The following is a 20131-nucleotide window of genomic DNA, read 5'->3' on the forward strand; positions in this document are numbered from 1 at the left end:
TGGTTGGATACAGGCCAGTGTTTTTGCAGTAAGACATCCAAGTTAGCAGGGAAGGCCCCCCTGGAAGTGCTGGCTGCTCTATTCATCCAAAATCTTGTGTCCAATGGTCTTTCTCACACCAGTCCTCTGGTTATAAAAGGTGAACATTCTGACCAGAATGGGCCACAGCCAAGTGTGAAGCATTTGACGGGACAATGAAGATGATGTGTGCCTCATGAAGCCCAGGAGGCCTGCTGAGGGGCAGTGCTGCCACTGAGGTGGAGGCTATAGAAGTTCTCCTCTTGTGGGGAGAGGAGACACAATGTGAGGTGGCACTCGGGCCAGCTTCTCTCTGGCCATGGAAAGGCCTTTGGGGATCCCAGTATTTTTCCTTTACTTGTATGGGGGGTCCATTTGTGAGAAGAGAAGGTATGGTAGCAGTTTGAGTTTTATTTCCCAGCCAGAGAGCTGATGGTGCCATGAAACACAGCCCAAAAATACCACTTTGTACCTAGAAGCACTTGGCGGTGGTAGGGATCAGGTAGCTTCAAGAAGTAACAATGGGCAGAAGGCATTTGAGGGGCAAATGGCATGTCATCGTGGGCATTGAAGGTTGGGAGCAGCTCGTCCATATCATTTCCCAGCACTGTTTCTAGGATTCCTTCCCCCTTTGCTCTGCTCCCGCTGTCCTGGCATGCCTGTGGGCGTGGTTTTGGTGGACATGAACATGCCTGCACTAAGGGCAGAAGGAGAATGAAAACAAGAGCACCTGAGGTCATACTAACCACAACCTTGATCCCCCCCCCCCCCCGGCCGCCATTTTCCTTCTTGCTAAACCGTCAGTTATCAACGGTATTCTGAATTGCCCGTACAGCCTCATGTTGAATAATGAATCACGGGCCTCTCGCCTTCCTACCTCCAGCTTGGTGGCTGCCAGAGCTCAGGAGGGAAGATGAAGTGTTGACGGGTCCCTTGCTTGCCTCTCCTCTGTCTCTCGCAGTTCTAGGTGTTGCTGATCACAGGTATGGGGGAGGAGAAGGGATTTCTTTCGGGAGGCAGATTCAGGCTCATTGTTCATGGAGAACGTTTGTTGCCCATCTGTGGCTGTGAGTTGACTCAGTTTCCATGGCCTGACTTTGATGTTTGTGCAGCCAAATATATCAGGGAAATGAAGTTCCCATTTGGCTTGAAACCACCATGCAGGGAGAGGAGTTTCAGCCCTCGTCTCTGTACTGTCTCATGTGCTGAAACTGCCTGGAGGAGTTTGTTTGCCTTGTGGTAATGTCTGGGGCTAGACCCCCAGCCCCCCCCCCTCCCGGACTCACCTGGATGGCCGAAGAGGGGCCGCTGTCAGCTCCAACATCCCGGCGCCAGCCAGCTGGGAAGCGGCGTGGAGTGCAAGGGTGACCCGGCAGGCAAGCTGGCCGGTGGTGTGGCACCGGCAGACACCGCTGCGGCCAGGGCAAGCAGCCCACCAGCGACGTAGGAGCAGACCGCCCCGTCCACGCCCATTGCAGCGGGCCAGGAGGAGGAGCCCAACGCTGGCCCAGAAACAGCGTCGCAGGGAAGGCTGCGGGCGGCCCAGAGACAGAGCTGGACAGCGGAAGGGCCAAGCTGCATGGCTGTGCGGCCAGGCAGTGGTCCGGCAGAAAGTGCGTCTGGAGGCCTGCCAGCCCCACCCTTCAAGTGGGCTTTAGAAGCCGGGGCGGGGCAGGGGAGGAAGGGCAACCCCAAGCAGCCCAGGAGAAGCTGGGGCTGCTGCCCGTCAACTCCAGGGGGGAGGGTTCAAACATGGGTAGGGTGGAGCCTGGGGTAAGGGTGGGAGTTCCCCCTGGACAGCCCTATAAAGGCGGGGTAAGAAGGGAGTGAACAAGGGCAAGCCAGCTGACCCCAGCAGAGGGAGAGAGGGTGCGAGGGTGCTGTAAACCCCCCTCCTCCCTCCAATTCTGAGCCTCCCCCCAAGCCTCTGATCCAAAGGGCCAACCTGGAGGGCTTGCCGACCCCAGGCTCCGATGTCCCTTATGCAGACCCTGACAGGTGGTACCCTGGGTGGAGTGTGTGTTCATTTGTTTGCATTATTGTTTGCTATATTTGTCCCCCTCTCTTGCCGGAAGTCCAGGCAGATTACACAGAATACAACAATACCATTATTGAAATGTCTTCATCTTTGAAATTAACTGTACTGACTCACTCTGTGTAATTTGCCTTGAGTCTCAGTGAGCGAGGCCGACTTTAAAATACATAAAATACAATAAATTAGCTGCCGTGTTCCAAACCAGCTGAACCCTTGTCTCCAGACTGAGTTATTCCTGAGCCCAGTTCAGCTCAGAGGACAGCGGGGTTCCTTTGCCCACGAGGGAACAGGCATTACAGGGTGGTACAATGTGAATGTTTTTGAACGGGTGTAACTGTGGCACAGCCCAGCTTCTCTAGGAAGGGCTGTATCTGACATGAGTGTAAAGTGCTGGTGGACACTTGGGCCACTCTTTACCAAGCTGCCTCTTAAAGCACCCCATAGTGCTGTAGACTTAAGGGGGTTGAGTGCAACCACATTCCTGAAGGGCCAAATGTCCCTTTCTTAGTCCCTGCTCTTCCTGCCAGCAAGGCCCTCTCTTGTTTTGATGGGGGATCCATTGTCCAACACACCCCCCCCCCGCCCCCATCCAGCCCATTGCTGATGCCAGACCCCTCTCTAGGACATGCATGGCCTTACCTGGATCCGCTGGAAAGGAGAAACAGAAAGAACTGAAATTTCTGAATGGCCACCCTAGGTAGCTGTTGAATACCATGGGGGTATAGAGTGGAAACTGCGTCCGCCCATAGCGTAATGTCCCAGGGGCTCTGGCCTCCTGGTGCTGACCCCACAGAGCCCAGTGCCTTGCCAAAAATGCAGAGAAGCCACCGGCCATAAAGATTGCTTGGACTCAATGAGAAAAAAAAGAAGCCTTATTTTGCAATGTTTTTCTTGCTGGCCCCTGAACGTGCTTCTTGCAATCCCCAGACAACCAAGCCAGGGCAATTTGCAAGCAGGGCTTAATATTCAGGCAGCAGATGAATCTGCCCTTGTTGTTTGTCAGGAGGAAATAGTTCCTTGAATAGCTGCAGCCTTGAGTCTAATGTCAAGGAACTGGGAGTTTTAAATGCTCTAAATAAATAAGGGGGCCGTAGGTGCTAGGTCAAGCACTGCCTCTTTCTCCCCCTACAGGCTTTAATGGGCACCTGTGCCAGTATGACATCGATGAATGTGCCAGCACGCCGTGCAAGAACGGAGCCAAGTGTGTTGACGGTCCCAGCTCCTACACCTGTGAATGTGCAGAAGGTAGGGATTCTGGCTTGGGACTTTTGTCTCTCGGGGGGCTAGATTAGGTGTCTTAGGGTTGTCAGGATCTTGGACCACATTGGGTCAGAGCAGTGGTGAATACCTGGTGCCTTAGAGGAGATAATGAGTTTTTTTTTCAGTGATGTAAACTGGTGGGATGCTGAGCCAGAGCTCGTATGAACCCATGACGCTGCCTTTTACTGAGCCAAACCCCCTTCCAGCCTCTCAAGGTCAGCCGTGTTGCCTCTGACTGCCAGCAGCTCTTCAGGGCCTCAGGCAGAGCCTCTTTTACGTCACTTACCGCTGGGTCCTTTCAACTGGAAATGCTGCCAGGGACGGGACCCAGGCCTTCCCGCACGCACCACTGAACCACACTCTCCTCCTCACTCCTGGCTTGTGACCACTATGGTCCTTTGCCACTTGCTGTTGTCTTTGGCTCAGCGGAGGCCTTGTGCCCAGGACTGGAAGGGCAGCCTCTAGAGGCCAAGGCTGCACAACTTGTGACTCCCCAAGGCCTACAAACCTGCAGAAATAATCATAGAATCACAGAGCTGGAAGGGGCCATTCAGGCCTTCTAGTCCAACCCCCTGCCCAACGCAGGATGAGCCTAAAGCATCTCTGACAAATATTCATCCAGCCTCTTCTTGAAAACTGCCAGGGAAAGGGAGCTCACCACCTCCATAGGCAGCTGATTCCACTTTTGAACTACTCTGACCGTGAAAAAGTTCTTCCTAATATCCAGCCGGTACCTCTGTGCATGTAATTTAAGCCCATTGCTTCGAGTCCTATCCTCGGCTGCCAACTGGAACAGCTCCCTGCCCTCCTCCAAATGACAGCCTTTCAAATATTTAAAGAGAGCAATCATGTCCCCTCTCAACCTCCTCTTCTCCAAACTAAACATTCCCAAGGCCCTCAACCTTTCCTCGTAGGGCTCAGTCTCCAGACCCCTGATCATCTTCGTCGCTCTCCTCTGCACCCTCTCGATTTTGTCCACATCCTTTTTGAAGTGAGGCCTCCAGAACTGCACACAATACTCCAGGTGTGGCCTGACCAAGGCAGTATAGAGAGGGGCTAAGACCTCCTTCGATTTCGACGCTATGGCCCCTTTGATACAACCCAGGATTGAACTGGCCTTTTTTGCCACCGCATCAAACTGACTGCTCATATTCAGTTTACAGTCCACTCTTACCCCAAGATCCCTTTCACATATACTACTGCCCAGAAGTGTATCCCCCATCCAGTATTTGTGCTTCCCATTTTTGTGGCCCAGATGTAATACTGTGCACTTGTCTTTGTTGAATTGCATCCTCTTCACAGCTGCCCACTTCTCCAGAGTATTCAGGTCTTGTTGAATTTTAATTCTGTCTTCTGGGGTGTTTGCTACTCCTCCCAATTTGGTATCATCGGCAGATTTAATGAGAAGCTCTTCCACTCCTTCATCCAGATCATTGATAAAAATATTGAAAAGTACAGGGCCCAAAACCGAGCACTGCGGCACCCCACTGGACACCTCCCTCCAATCTGATGAAACGCTGCTGACCACCACTCTTTGAGTGCGGAGTGAGGAGCTTGATCCCACCCTAACCCCTCTTTTTTGCAGGCAGGAAAAAATGAAGTGCTTATTGCCCCTGGTTCCCCTTGTGGACACATACCTTAATGTGGTGAGAGCAGTATCATCAGGAGCTTAGACTTGGTCAAGACTCCTAGCAGAGTCACTCAAAGCAGAATAGTTAATTCTGAGACACCGGACTAAGATACATCCCCACCCCCTTACATCCGCAGAAGAAAAACGATGGTTCCAGTGGTGATGGGGCAGAGGAGTCCTTTGCAGGCTAGCTGCTGGGTAGCAGCAGTAGTAGAAGGTGACCGTTGTGGAGGATCTTTCACAGACAATGGCAGTGACATTTCAGCTAACCCTGGTTAATACTGTGCAGAAGGAGGCAACGGTAAACCACTTCTGATCATCTCTTACCTCATAGATTCAGAGGAGTTAGCCATGTTAGTCTGTAGTAGCAAAATCAAAAAGAGTCCAGTAGCACCTTTAAGACTAACCAATTTTATTGTAGCATAAGCTTTCGAGAATCCAGCGGACAAGTCCAAACAGCGCTGTTCTTAATGGTAGGCCTGGATTAAAGCTGAAAGGACATCCCATTGCTGATAGATGCAAAAGGAGAGTCCAAAGCTGTGTGAGAGATGTAATAGTAATACAGAATGTGAGAAGTGTGCAGGCAGGCTTTAATTCGTAAAACAAGAAATGAAATGTTTAAACATAGTAATCTTAGGTGTGAGTGAACTACAGTGAACTGGATTAGGATATTTTCAGTCAAAAATTACAAGTATTTAACTCTGGGAATGACAAAGGAAGAAATGGTGTTCCTGTTTTTTAATTTATTTTTGTTTTATTATTAAAGTTATTGCCCACTCTCCCTGCAAGCAGGCGAGAGGCCTCACAATCAGGAGATATAATGCAAAATCAGACTAAATAATATCAATTAGAGTTCATGGAAAGCCTGTGAACATGACAGTTAACTCAAGTTAATGCCCCAACTACAGATGATGAAGAGGAAGAAAGCTTTCATGCAAGTGTCCAGGAAGAAATTGATTGTACACCTAAACAAGATGTGCTGATAATCATAAGTGACTGGAATGCAAAATTAGGAGATAAAGCAGAATCAAACATTGTCAGAAAATTTGGATTAGATTATGAAATGAAGCAGGAGAGCAAGTCGTAGAACTTTGTGAAGCCAAAAATTTGATCATTGCAAACACATGCTTCAGCCAACGACTGTATACGTGGACATCACCAAATGGCCAGTACAGGAATCAGATAGCAGAAGATGGAGAAGCTCTATTATGTCTGCTGTAACAAGTCTAGGAGCTGACTGTGATACAGACCACAGATTGCCAAAGATAGATGAGAAGCCAAAGTAAAAGGTGACAGAAACACAAGCAAAGTTCCATAGTCAGCTTTACAGCAAATTGCACACAGGGACCAAACTTTTATAATAACCAATGCAAAGAAAGACCAACAGAAAGGAAGAACAAGAGATCTGTTCCACAAGATCTAGGAAATCAAAGGCAAATTCAAACCTCATATAGGAATGCACGGAAATACAGTATCCAGTCAGGACAAAATAAAGCTGAGATGGAAACAATACACTGAAGGACTATACAGAGGAGATCGAAGGATGACAGATTCTTTCATAGAAGTGTCTTTTGATGAAGAACCTCTACAATTCTAGAAAATGAAGTGAAAGCTTCACTCAAAGCAATTGGGAGAGACAAATCACCTTAAGTAGATGGAATATCAATAGAGCGGTTTCAACCTACAGAAACTGAGTCCATCAATCTACATTCCAATTCTGAAAAAAGGAGATGCCTAAGATTGCAGCAACTATCAAACCATCTCATTCATTTTCCACACAAGGAAAATGATGCTCAAAATAGTACAGCAAAGTCTCTTACCATATATAGAACCAGAAATGCCAGATATTCAAGCTGGATTCAGAAATGGAAGAGGCACTAGAGATCATATTGCAAATTTACAATGGTTAATGGAGCATTCCAGAGAATTTCAGGAGAAACAGCCTGTGCTTTATAGATTACAGCAAACCTTTCAACTGTGTGGATCATGAAAAGCAATGGACAGCGTTCAAAGTTCCAGTGGTGATGGGGCACTCTTTATATTCAGCTGTGCCCCAATATGTGATTGTTTTGTTGTGCAACCTACACTCTGGACAGGATACTACTGTTAGGACAGAATATGAGGAAACAGAATGGTTTCCAATTGGCAAGTGTGTTAGACAAGGATGTATACTATCTTCCTGTCTGTTCAACCTCTATGCTGACCATATCATAAGGAAAGCTGAATTAAATTTATATGAAGGTGAAGTGAAAATCAGTGGAAAGAACATTTAACAATTTAAAATATGCAGATGACACCACGTTACTGGCAGAAAATAGTGAAGTCTTGAAACGACTACTGATAAAAGGTTAAGGGAGAAAGTGCCAGAACAGGACCACAGGTGAATATCAAGAATGCAAAAGTAGTCACTGTGAGGAATTACACAGTTTTAAGGTTATCGGTGAAGTAATGGAAATCGTTAAAGATTTTCTGTTCCTCGGCTCAATCATCAACCAAAAGGGGGACCACACCGAAGAAATCAGAAGGAGATTGAGACTTGGAATGGCAAGGACAAGGAAGTGTTGCTGGAGACCAGGATCGAGATATTTCCTACTATGGTATTCCCCGTTACTATGTATAGATGTGGAGGTTGGACAAAGAAGAAAGCCGACAGGAAGAAAATTTATTTGCTTGAAATGTGGTATTGGAGGAGAGTTTTACAGATACCATGAACAGCTAAAAAGACAAGTAGGTAGGTTCAAATAGCCCCTCTCTATACTGCCTTGGTCAGGCCACACCTGGAGTATTGTGTGCAGTTCTGTAGGCCTCACTTCAAAAAGGATGTGGACAAAATCGAGAGGGTGCAGAGGAGAGCGACGAGAATGATCAGGGGTCTGGAGACTGAGCCCTATGAGGAAAGGCTGAGGGCCTTGGGAATGTTTAGTTTGGAGAAGAGGAGGTTGAGAGGGGACATGATTGCTCTCTTTAAATATTTGAAAGGCTGTCATTTGGAGGAGGGCAAGGAGCTGTTCCAGTTGGCAGCAGAGGGTAGGACCCGAAACAATGGGCTTAAATTACGTGCACAAAGGTACCGGCTGGATATTAGGAAAAACCTTTTCATGGTCAGAGTAGTTCAAAGGTGGAATCAGCTGCCTAGGGAGGTGGTGAGCTCCCTTTCACTGGCAGTTTTCAAGAAGAGGCTGGATGAATACTTGTCAGGGATGCTTTAGGCTGATCCTGCACTGGGCAGGGGGTTGGACTAGATGGTCTGTATGGCCCCTTCCAACTCTTATGATTCTATGAAATCACGCTTGAATTCTTCCTAGAATCTAAAATAATGAAACTGAGGCAGTCATACTTGGATCACATCAGAAGAAGAGAAGACTTGCTGGAAATAATGCTAGGAAAGGTGGAAGGCAGTAGGAAAAGAGGAAGGCCCAACATTAGATGGCTTGGCTCAGTAAAGGAATCATAGCCTTCAGTTTGCAAGGCCATAGCAAGGCTGTTAATGATAGGACCTCGTTAATTTATATGGTCACCATAAGTTAGAAGTGACTTGATGGGACATAACAGACACACACAAGAATAAAACTGAACATTAAGTAGTTGGCCGATGGCCATCAGGCAGAAGTGTCTCACTGACTGTATGCCTTGTGGTATATGGGATGCCGCCATCATAAATACTGAATGCATATAGCATATTGCATGCGTGTTCGTGGTTGACAGGCCCTCTCAGGCCACTGCAGTCATCATTTAAGTGGGGAACCCGCAAGACTTGCAAGAAGGAGGATCCAGCCCTCCCCCCCCCCACCTGCAGTAGCACCACCTTTGCCTTCCTGGCTCCCACATCAGCTCCTCCTCCTCGACTCAGTAAAGGAAGCCGCAGCATTCAGTTCACAAGACCCAAGCTAGGCTGTTAATGGTGGGACCTTCTGGAGGTTGTTTGTTCATAGGGTTGCCGTAAGTCAAAGGTGACTCGACAGCCCTAACGCCACATGCACGTTGTCCATGGTGGACTGTGGTCCATGACTGGCATTTGGCTTGGCAGATCACAGGCTGCGCCCTCCTAGCCTAGAACCTGGAGGAAAGAATGGTCATTTCCTGCTCCCCCCTGCCTACAGCACCTCCATCTCCGCTTTTTAAAATTCAGTTTCCCTGGGAGCAGGCTGTTGGGTGCCTCTGTGCTGCTGCCTCCCCTCTCCTCTGGCCCCTCGCCTCTGCAGCGGAGAAAGGAGAATAAAGTTTGTCCCCATATCCCCCCCCTCCCTTTATCCCCAGTTGCATGCACTTGATGAGTGAAACCCAAGGAGCGTCCAGACAAAAACAGCAACCGAAGCCCCTGGCAGCAAACAGTGGGGCTTTTGTGGCATAGCTCCCGCCAGGAATCTTCCGGCTGAACAGTCTCTAATGAGCATCTTGGTCAGACAGGAGCTCCGATGAAAAGCTTCCATGTGGATATTATGCAAGGGGTGTGGGGGGGGTGGCAGTCAAAGCCTCACTTTGTCTTCCTCTCCCTCCCCTTTTGTCCTTTTCCCTCTGGCCCTGCACTTCTCAGCCGAGGAGATGGCGAGATAAATGGGCCTGGCTTCTATCCCTTGGTGCTCACAGCCCCCCCCCGCCCCCATCCTGTTGGATTCCATAGGCAGCTGCATGCAGACAGAGACAAGAGGCTGGCTGTCACTTCTTGTGAAACAAAGACAGATGGGATTTGCTAGGGCTAGAGACTTGCTCGAGGTTAGTTGCTGAACACTCCATGGGACAAATCCAGTCTCTGGAAGCTGGAAGGTGGTTCGGTCTTCGCATCCCACCCCCCCTTGTCCTTTGCCACACTTCTCTTTTCTTTCCAGCCAGCACCTTCTCCGTTTCTTGCCTCTCAGTCTGTGAGGGGGCTGTCAACTGCCAGGACAAGTCCGAGTGAGCTTGGTTCGGCTTCTGAGCTCAGCATCCCGTTGGTGCTTCCTGGGGGGCCTCAACTAACACAGCCAAAAGATTATCCCTGGGATTTGCAGGCTGCAGAAAGATGGGGGTTTGCAGAGGGGGGGGGGGTTGCTGTCCTCCTCAGGCTGGTGGGATGGAAATGCACAGCGATGAGGATTTCCCACGGAGACTTTCTGCCTTCCCACATCTCCCGTCCACGTACTCGGCAGAGCCTCGTAGAGTGGCTGTCTTGCAGATCCATTGGACACTGTAATTGGGGAGCAATCTCTCTCCCCCCGCCCCCGCCCCCCCCATTGCACTTGTTTTTGCAGACGTAGCAGAGAAGTGGCCCTACAGTGTTGTGCTTTTAGGACATGGTCATTTGCACATCACGAACAATCCCCAAAGTAATAGCTTCTTCGTTTTCTTTGTGTAAACAGAACAGCACCTGGGCACAAAACAACCTCCTAGCTTATTAATTTTAGTTTCAGGTGCGTAGCCATGCTGGTCTGCAGTAGAAGAGCAAGATTTGGGTCCAGTGCCACCTTAAAGACCAACAAGATTTCGAGGGCATGAGCTTTCAAGAGTCAAAGAAGAGAGCTCTGACTCTCGAAAGCTCATACCCAGGAAAATCTAGTTGGTCTTGAATTTTGTTCTTATTAATTTTGTTTCCTGCTAAGTTTGCAAGGGATTAAAGAGGAAAAACCTTTCACAGAGATCCACAAGCCCTGCACATTGTCTCCTCTACTCACCCCAGTTCCCTTTTGGTCTGCTATGGCCTGCAATAGAAGTCCATAGTCTGTGAGTACTAAACCAAATTCCCCTCCCGGAATCAGGCCACCTCTGTGACTTCTCTGCATATGTGGGTGAGTGGTTAGAGAGCGGTCCACCAAAGCTTCTGGTCCTGCAGATGGTTGCTAGGTGCAGGCCACAGGGCGTGGCTCTCTCTCTCTTGCACTACATGTGAGTCTCCCAGGACTGCTTGCTGGCCAAGAAGCCAGTTGGTCTGACGCGGCAGAAGCAGTGCTTGTCTATGGTTTGGCTGCATTGCAAGTCGAAGAGCTGCCTTCTGATGTTTGATGTCCCTTCTGCTTCAGGTTTTGCTGGCCTCCACTGTGAAACTGACATTGATGAATGTGACCCTGACCCCTGCCACTATGGGGCCTGCCGTGACGGCATTGCCACCTTCACATGCGTCTGCCGGCCTGGTTATACTGGCCACCGCTGTGACATCAATGTGAATGAGTGCCAAAGCCAACCTTGCAAGAATGGAGGGACTTGCCAGGACAGAAACAACGCTTACAACTGCCTGTGCCTCAAAGGGACAAAAGGTGAACACAGTGAGGTGGCAGCTTCCTCACAATCCTCTGTAATAGCCGGATCAGAAACTCAGCCGAAAGCCCTTTCGGGAAAGGATGCTGGGCGTGGCCTTTGTGACGGGTGGGGCTGCCAGTGGAAGATGCAGGCAGTCCCGCTTTTGTGCTGTTTCTGAAAGAGGAGCCATGAACCAAAGCCTCCCCTCCCCTAGCCTGCTGAGGCTTTCACTCCAGGACCCTCCGTCTGGATTCTGAGATTCCATCTAAGGACATCTCTATAACTAGAGGGGCTAGAAACTTGTTTTTTGAAAAAGGCCAAGATTTTCAATGAATTGAAATTTGTGCCTCAGCTACACTCTGTGGCAAAAATGCAGCTCTGGTCATTGGGAGTGAGGGGGGGGGGCATGATACGCTGATTCCTTTCATTCACCTGTCTTCAGTGTCAGACATTTATTTCCAAAACATCTTCATTGTTGTTTTGGCAGAAAGGGTGAAGTCAGCCCTCTCAAATAGAATCAGCTGTGCCCTTGGCCAGTTCTAATAACCACTTTCATTTCAAGGGCCCAATTGTGAAATCAACCTGGATGATTGTGCCAGTAGCCCTTGTGACTATGGCAGGTGCCTGGACAAAATCAATGGTTATGACTGCACCTGTGAGCCAGGATACACAGGTGAGAATGGAGCAGGAGCGGGAGGGGGGGGGGGCGCCTGCGTGATGAACCAGTGATCCCTGACAGCTGATGCTCTGCCCCCTTCCTCAGGGAGAATGTGCAACATCAACATCGATGAATGCGCCAGCAACCCTTGCCACAATGGTGGCACGTGCAGGGACAGCATCAATGGTTTCATATGCATCTGCCCTGAAGGGTTCCAAGACAACATGTGCCTCTCTGAAGTGAATGAGTGTAACAGCAATCCCTGTATTCATGGGAAATGCAACGACGGGCTGAATGGGTATGTTTCTGGGAATGTTCTGGGGCTTTGCTGGTTTGGTTGGAAAATCCAGATCCTCAGGCTGCTGTCGTTCTGGCATGGGACAGGGGGAGGCAAAAATAGCCAGTAGCCACCACAAGTGGAGCAGTCAGTAAGCCTACCTTCAAAGCTGTTATACGCACCAGGCGGCACCCCCCCTTCCACACTGGCCTGGTTCGAGTGATGTGGGTGGGAGCACCCAGGATGGATTCCTCAGGTCTCAGGTCAGGGTCTTCTGTCGTCTTGCTTTGAAGAAATACAGTCAGACACAATAGCTGGTGGATGGGCAAAAGATACTCAGAGTAGCAAGTTAGAGTTGGCTGTCTTAGGCATACCAGCTGCATGCACACTGTTCAAGCTCATGCGTTGTCAACTTCCATCTCTTAACAAAGCTACAAGTGTGACTGTGATCCGGGCTGGAGTGGTGTTAACTGTGACATCAACAATAATGAGTGTGAATCCAACCCTTGTACGAATGGTGGCACCTGCAAGGATATGACCAGCGGCTACATCTGCACCTGCCGGGAGGGATTCAGTGGTAAGTACTTGTGGGTCTTGGGATACCTGCATTGGAACTGGAGCCAGGTAAAAATGTGATTGATCTACAACTAGGATCCAGGTGCCTTTAATTGCTTTAATAGGAAATAGGGCAAAAATGTTCTAAATAAAACATGACTCTGATACTTCCCAAACGGAAAGGCTTTGAAATGCTTCCAAAGGTAGCTTGAACTGTGGGAGAGCCTTCAGCAGCTGGTTGATGAGCTCCCAGAGGTGCTGGCTTGGCCAGTAGGAGACGCTGAGTTCATGGCGACAGTCAAATACAAAGTTTGCTGTTTGCACTGGCCATTTGGAATGAGGTGGAATTAGGGTTCAAATAAAGAAAAAGTAATATATGGAAGAAGAGCTTTCTGTTGTTTCTTCCGGTGAACGGACTAGTGTAGGTATAGTGGCAAAGAGTGCTGTGAGCTGAAGTGCAAACCCTGCCTCTGCCTTGAACTTGCTAGGAGGGCCCTCTTGTCGTCCTCTTCTCAGCCTCAGGTCTGCAGTATGGGATACTCCAAGGTGGCTGGAGTATTTCTGTGATAGCATGTGAAGCATTTTGAGTGTCCCAGTGGCATTTGTTATTAAAGGAAAGGCAGTAGCTCATTGACAGGGAGGGCCCCAGCTTTAGTCCCCTTGTCTTCCTGGTTGAAAAGTTCTTTGGTTGGGTTTTCTCCAGAGGCCTTGGAGAGCCACTGCCATGCAGAAGGCAGCTGACTGCAGGTCTTCTCTGCTCTAGGTCCCAACTGCCAGACCAATATCAATGAATGTGCTTCCAACCCTTGTCTGAATCAAGGAACTTGCATTGATGATGTTGCTGGCTATCAGTGCAGTTGCCTGCTGCCGTACACTGGTAAGAGAACGAACCTGTCCCACTGAAGGTAACTGGGCATTAACAATGGCGTTGCCGTCCTGTGCCTGGGGTGGGGATATTTCAAGTCAGCTCTCTATTCTGAAGTGAGAGGGAAATTTCTGTAGTAGTTGGTATATAATGAACCTCAAAATCTTCAGAGAGGCTCTGGCACTTTTGACAGTGTGCGCACCAGATGTATTCCACTCCTTCCTTCCCTCTTTTTGAGGCTGCACGTTGCCTGTTTTCTCCCCTCTTTCTATCATAAGACTCTTTCTTGTCTCTCAGGATAGCAGAAGCACCTGGTTCAAAGTATCTTAAAGACACTTAACAGTTTGCAATCATTTCCCCAAAACTATGGGGTGTGAGATTCTCTTCTCCTCTTCCCTGTCTTGTAACAGTGACCTTCATACAAACATATTGAAGAGAAAGTAGAGCATTTAGTTTGCTGAAACAAGAGTGTCTTTAGGAAGGGTTTCCTTCTGGGTTGGTTTGGTGATTTCGTTCTGTGTTTTTTATACAGTTCTTTTCTCTCCCTTGATGCGGTACTCCTTTTTGAAAAGGCAGGCGTTGCGTAAGAGGCCAGCAGTTTCAGAGGGGAGGAATTTCTGCTGAGCCAATTCCTCTCTGCCAGTTTCCTGCTTCCTCTTGTTACACAAAATGGCAACGAGCAGACAATTGGAGGAAGTTATGAGTACTTTCCTGTCTTCACTTGTTGCCATGGAAATAACCATGAGGTAGGGAGGGAGTAGAAGGCTCTGGAAAACAGACGAGACCTTTAGATGATCCTGGCTGACAAGGAGGATAATGTTGTGTGGTGAATTTTGACTTTGTAAACAGGAAAGCCAGTTGGACAAGGGAAGGAGAAGAGAAATGGAAGTTGTCTCATTTTTCCTCTCTAATGAAAGAGCTATGCTCTTGATCAACCCACTAGTTACCAAACTTAAGCCAGTGAAATGTAAGTCTCTCTCCTCCTTGAATGTTGCTTTTCCAAAGTTTCCCTCAGCATGAATAAGTCCCGTTTCTTTTCCAAGAACATACACGCTCCAAGAAGACAAAGGTCTCTCAAGGCATACATAGTTCCAAATCTGTTGCAAAATCTGTGGAAGTGTCAGTTGACCTCACAATATTATGCCAGAAACACCACTGTATGCCCACAGGTGCTGGAACTGGCCCAAGGGGATCATGGTAAAAACCTAGCATGTTCTGCTCTCTGGTCAGCAAGAACCTGGTCAAATGTGTGTGCTGGTTTTTGTATTGGAATCCTAGGGGCCACTTGCGAGAACGTGCTGGCTCCTTGTGTGAACACTCCTTGCAAGAACGGTGGTGAATGCAGAGCGTCTGAAGACTACAAGAGCTTCTCATGTGCCTGCCCTTCAGGGTGGCAAGGTAGGGCTCGTCCTCAGTCGTTCACACACATGGGCATGTATATGCATCTGCATGCTTAAAAGTGCATCTTTTTAACTCTGGGTTCATTTTTCTACATGGGCCAAATCCACACTTACCCGGCACAGCGCTAAGCAGGCGGAGTGAGAGCGTCTTTCTGGCGCAATTTATGACATCATCGCACCATGATGCCGCTCTCGTGATGTCATAATGATGTCATAAAACACGCCAGAAAGACGCTCTCACTCCGCCTGCTTAGCGCTGTGCCGGGTAAGTGTGGATTTGGCCATGGATTCATCAAGGGAATGAAGAGAGACCTTGTCTTTTAAAAGTTGGTTGAGTTTTGGCGCCAGCAATCTCGTCTGATTTTCAGCATATCCTCTCTAGCGTCTCCTCAGCAGAGGCCCTTGCAGTGTCCAGAATGCAGGGCTAGCCCTGCTGTGCGGTCAGGTGAACAGGAGCCTCAGCGAGCCCTTAAACTGCAGTGCAGACACATTGGGAAGTGGCAAGCGACTTGCGCGGTCTTGGCCTAGACCACCGTTTTGTCAAACGGCTTCCATAAGTTGTGGGGGGAGACTATGAGGTTTTCTTGAAGGGGACCAGTGAACTGTTACCATTTATTTCTAGTGATTTTATATAGATCAGCACGTGTCCAGCAATTGAAATGGCTCTTTAGGTTCAGCACCAAGTCAAGGAGCATTGCCTGGGAGCTGGATGACCATCAGGGGCACTTAGTATATTGCTGGATGTTGCAGCAGCTAGCTAGGCCCAGGTTCACCCAGGATGCATCTGGCTTCCTGCAGGTGCCCTCTGTGTGGCTACCAGTTGATGTTTCCCAGTTTCTTTAGATCCTTTGTATGCCTCTGAGTGGCCGTCTTCTGAAGGGAGGTTTTCTCACGTTCTGTAGCCATGCTTTATCCGGTTCCTCATTTACAAGCTGAAGTTTCTCCATGAGTTCAAATTATGGCTGAATTTGGAATGGAGTAATGGGGCCCTTTCCTGTACCTGTGTAAGGATCTGCCAAGCAACTCTCAAAAGGCTTCACTATTGTCAGCAAAAGAACTTTATTGAGAAGTTGCTAGTCTCAAGAACTTACTCCATCTTTGCCAGGAATGACGTTCACATGCAAGCATCAAGCATGTATAGGTTTCCAGAGCACGGGCAAATCTTAAGATCCTTCCCCCACCCCCGCCCAGTCTAACGGTCAGCTCAGAGAGAAAACATATCGGCAGGAAAACAGCAGAACTGATGTGTGGGATTTTCAAGGTCGTGGTGTCTGGGCAGGCGCCTCTTCCTAGGAGAAGGAAAGAGGCCCTGGTGCAGTTCAGAGGTTCATAGAAATAACAGCAGGAACAAATGCCTCCCTTGCATACTTTCATATTGCGAGTTCGAAAGACAGGACGAGTACCATTTGCAGGCCAGTAAAAGAATAGCATAACCATAACATGAAGCATTAGATCACAATTAAGACAGCAGGTGTTGCTAAGTATGACCGGTGATGCTGGGCACCTGACAACCTGATGAGCTGCATGAGAGGCAGATGTTCGGCTTGGAGGGAAAGCTTTGTCTGTTTATCTTTTGCCTGCCAAGTATTTGTCAGCTGCAAACCCTACAGGCACTGGAAGTCATTCACATCTTCACCCCTGTCTCTGGAAATCTAAGTCTCGGTGTTGTAGTGCAGCTTTGCTAAACCTCTTGATTTAGATCTATAGTAGTGCTACAAGTTTGAATCAGTAGATTAATCACCTAGAGCTTTGGTTGATTACTTGATTACTTTAAAATCAATGGGGGCTAATTTTAATTGGTGGAGGTGCAGATTAAGGGCACACTTGTTTATTCTCGGGAACTGCTTTCTTTTTACAGTGTTTATATCTTATGGATTGAAGAGGCAGTCTTAACACTGGTCATTAACAGTGGAAGAGGATATCCAAGGGAGAGTTGTGCTTTTCACTTGTTCTGCACGCGCAGATTCTTGCATAGATTTCCAGCTCCAGTGGGAGGTGTTCCGTGCCCTGCCGGTGTTGCAGGCAGGGCCTCTGGAGCTCTGTTGTGCTCTTTCTGCCAGACCTAGAAGCAGCGGGTTTCTTTTTTTCTTCTCCACTGGTTTTCAGCAGTCAGGAGTTATACTGCTGCTTTCTCCCTGGCTGTCGAGGCTGAATCCCTGCTGCTTGTGCAGATGGAAGATGCAGAGGTTTGGAAACCAGAGCCGTGAAAGGAATGGTCTCCAGCAGCCCCCCTGGCTGCCATGCTGCCTCTCCTCTAGTTCCAGGTAGCATCAGCCAGCCACCCCTCCGCCTCACCCACTATACAGAGCGCTGAGGTTGGGTGCCCACGGCTGGAATAGTGACCAGCTCTCCCCACTTTTGTGGCTCTGCAGGAATCAGTCAACCTGCCCAGCAGGAGCCAGGGGGGCCCTGGACTCCCTGTGCAGTGTCTTCAGTCAGAGTTATCTTTTCCACAGCCCAAGAGGGCAAATTGTGGTCCCCTCCACAGAAAAGAGGCGCATCTTTTTGTGCTTGAGTGATGTGGTTTCCTCATGGGAGTTTCACTCAGTTTTACTTTTTGTTCATTGTTTCTTCACGTGGGACCTTCATGGAGGGCCATAAGGAGCCATTTGGATCATTCAAGCAGGTGTTGGGCCAGTTCCCGCCAGGGGGGCACAGCTCTAACACTCTGTGCAAGACCACCACCCTCCCCCCCCCCCACAATGGAGAAGGAAGCATTGGTGTTTTCCTGAAGGTTTCTTCTCATCAGTGGATTTTTCCACCTCGTTTCTTTGCCAGACTATTGGGGGGTCATTGGCTCTCAAAGGGAATTTGTTTATCTAGCTATAATTTTCCCAGAGTTGCTTCTCCGCTCTTTTCCTTTTTGTTACCTGCCCATAATGTGACCACCTTACTTGAAAGTTAATGTTAGTTCGCCCTCTTCTGTACTATTGCTGCCTCCTGCTGGAATTGCAAGTCTGTGTAAGAACCAGCATCAGATTCCCCGCCCCCTGCCCCCGCTAGCCAAAAGTGAAAAATCAGGACACAAAACAATACTCTAGAGGACATAGCCTTACCTATCATGTATCTAATGCTGGCGCTGGCCCCCATGTAGATCAAAAAAACAGAGAATGGGGCCAGAGAGAATTGGGGGATATTGGTCTACAGATCTGGGGGGTCCTTCCCAGGTTTACAGAAAAATCCCCCCAAAGAAAAAAATGAACAATGTGAGAAAGAGACAGCATCATTTTGAGGGAGGAAGATTGAAACCCCCCCATCCTTCGTGTGATCCAAGTATTGTAGGGAAAGAGGCGTGGGAGATGCTCCTTCTATTACATGAGCCAGGCAGGTGAAGGCAATAGTGTTACTGGCAGGGGGTGGGGGGCGGAGCAGGTGCTGCCAGCACAGAGCAGGCGGAGGGAGCAGGGATTGGATGCTCTTTCCTGTTAGTCTTGCTGGATCCCCACTTATATATGATTATTTATTACATGTGCATAAAATATGTTAGATGCATACAGTATTTATGATGGCTACATATCATATACCACCAACATACATTCAGTGAGACCCTTCTGCCTGATGGTTATCAGCCACCTTCTTAATGTTTAGTTGTATGTTTGTGTGTGTGTGTTATGTGCCATTGAGTTTCTTCTGACTTGCAGGGACCATATGAATTAACCACCTCCCAAAGGTCCTGTCATTAACAGCTTTGCTCGGACCTTGCAGATGGGAGGGTCTGGCTTCCTTTGATGAGTCAAGCCATCTTATTTGGGGGCTTCCTTTTTTCCTACTGCCTTCCATCTTTCCTAGCATTATTGTCTTTCCCAGTGAGTCTTGTATTTGCATGACGTGACCAAACTACGATAGCCTCAGTTTAGTCATTTTAGTTTCTGGAGAGAATTCAGGCTTTTTACTGTGTTTGATTTTTTAAGGGGATGATGGAGAAATCTAGGATCTGAGATTTAATCCTGAGGGTAGGGTTAGCAGTGCAATATGGCTTTCCTCTGCTTACTGTCAGAAACCATTGCAGGTGGGAAGAATGGGCACCCTAAACTCTCCATTTCCCCCCCAAAATTCTGCCAGGATTTGTAGATTAGCCTCGTTAAGTATGTATGTATGTATGGTATGTATTTAAATAGTGTCTGTTCTGTTCTCTTGACCTGAAGTGCTGGAGGCATCATATAAATTACTATATCTATAAGCTATATTAAAATCATATTTTAAAAATAAACCAGAGAGCCTGGGTAAACAAATGTGTCTGTAGTTGGCACCAGTGTAGTGTAATGGTTAGAGTGTTGGACTTGGATCTGAGAGACCCAGGTTCGAATCCCCACTCTGCCATGGAAGCTTGATGGGTGACCTTGGGGCAGCCACACCCTCTCAGCCTAACCTACCTCACAGGACTGTTGTGAGAATAAAAAGGTGAGAGGAGAATAATATAAGCCACTGGGAAGAAATGTGGGATATAAAGGTAAAAGTAAATAAAATAAATAAATAAATAAATAAATTATTACTCCCTGGAAGGCCTTCAGGGAGTGTGTTCCATAACAAAGGGGCCACTGCAAATGAAGCCCACCTTGCATGGGTACCCACCTTATTTTAGAGAATGGTGGCCCATCAAATAGAGTTCCGGGTGACAAATGCAGTAACTGGGTACGTTCATATGCTAGCAAGGCTTCCTTCACTGACCCTCATCAGGTTGGTGCTAAACAGGCTTCCCCTCTATCAGGATGTATAGATCCATTTGAAACTCTGTTTGAGAAAGGAACTTGATTTGCAAGCGGTGGTGGAGAGGGGGCCCATGTGATTGGTATAGCAGGCCTAAGTGCTGGTATCAGATGTTGAGAGAGAGAGAGAGCGCTCTAGTTTAATGGTGATCAGATTGTAAGCTTCTCTCTCCTTTCAGGATCTGCAAGAGACGGCAATACTGAGGTTTTGGTACTATATACGTGTGTTTAAATATAATTGCTTTAATAATCATTTGGTAGTCATACTTTTTTAAAAAAAAATATTTTTAAAGCCTAACGAATACCCTTCCTTTGCATTTAAATTTGTTTCTCAGGACAAACCTGTGAGATTGACATTAATGAATGTGTGAAGAACCCCTGTCAGAACGGTGCTGGGTGCCAGAACACGGAGGGGAGCTTCCGCTGCCTCTGCAAGCCTGGGTTCAAAGGCCACAGCTGTGAAATGGACATCGATGATTGCCATCCCAGTAAGAGCCCAGTGCTGGAAGGGGGTGCT

The 20131-nt window shown here is 48.2% G+C and overlaps 1 protein-coding gene across 3 annotated transcripts in view; it reads left to right on the forward strand.

The window, feature by feature from the left end:
* Nucleotides 1-20131, forward strand: part of NOTCH1 (notch receptor 1) — a 127391-nt gene that overhangs the window by 71725 nt on the left and 35535 nt on the right. Inside the window, exons 10-17 of one of the 3 annotated variants that reach the window (XM_054998569.1) lie at nt 3185-3298; nt 10937-11170; nt 11716-11826; nt 11917-12109; nt 12520-12665; nt 13407-13520; nt 14787-14906; nt 19950-20102. In XM_054998569.1, the coding sequence (XP_054854544.1) occupies nt 3185-3298; nt 10937-11170; nt 11716-11826; nt 11917-12109; nt 12520-12665; nt 13407-13520; nt 14787-14906; nt 19950-20102 (1185 nt within the window). The remainder of the gene's footprint in view (nt 1-3184; nt 3299-10936; nt 11171-11715; nt 11827-11916; nt 12110-12519; nt 12666-13406; nt 13521-14786; nt 14907-19949; nt 20103-20131) is intronic. The other 2 variants (XM_054998570.1, XM_054998571.1) reach the window with 2 other exon arrangements.

Source organism: Eublepharis macularius, chromosome 14, assembly GCF_028583425.1.
Source record: "Eublepharis macularius isolate TG4126 chromosome 14, MPM_Emac_v1.0, whole genome shotgun sequence".
NCBI lineage: Eukaryota > Metazoa > Chordata > Lepidosauria > Squamata > Eublepharidae > Eublepharis > Eublepharis macularius.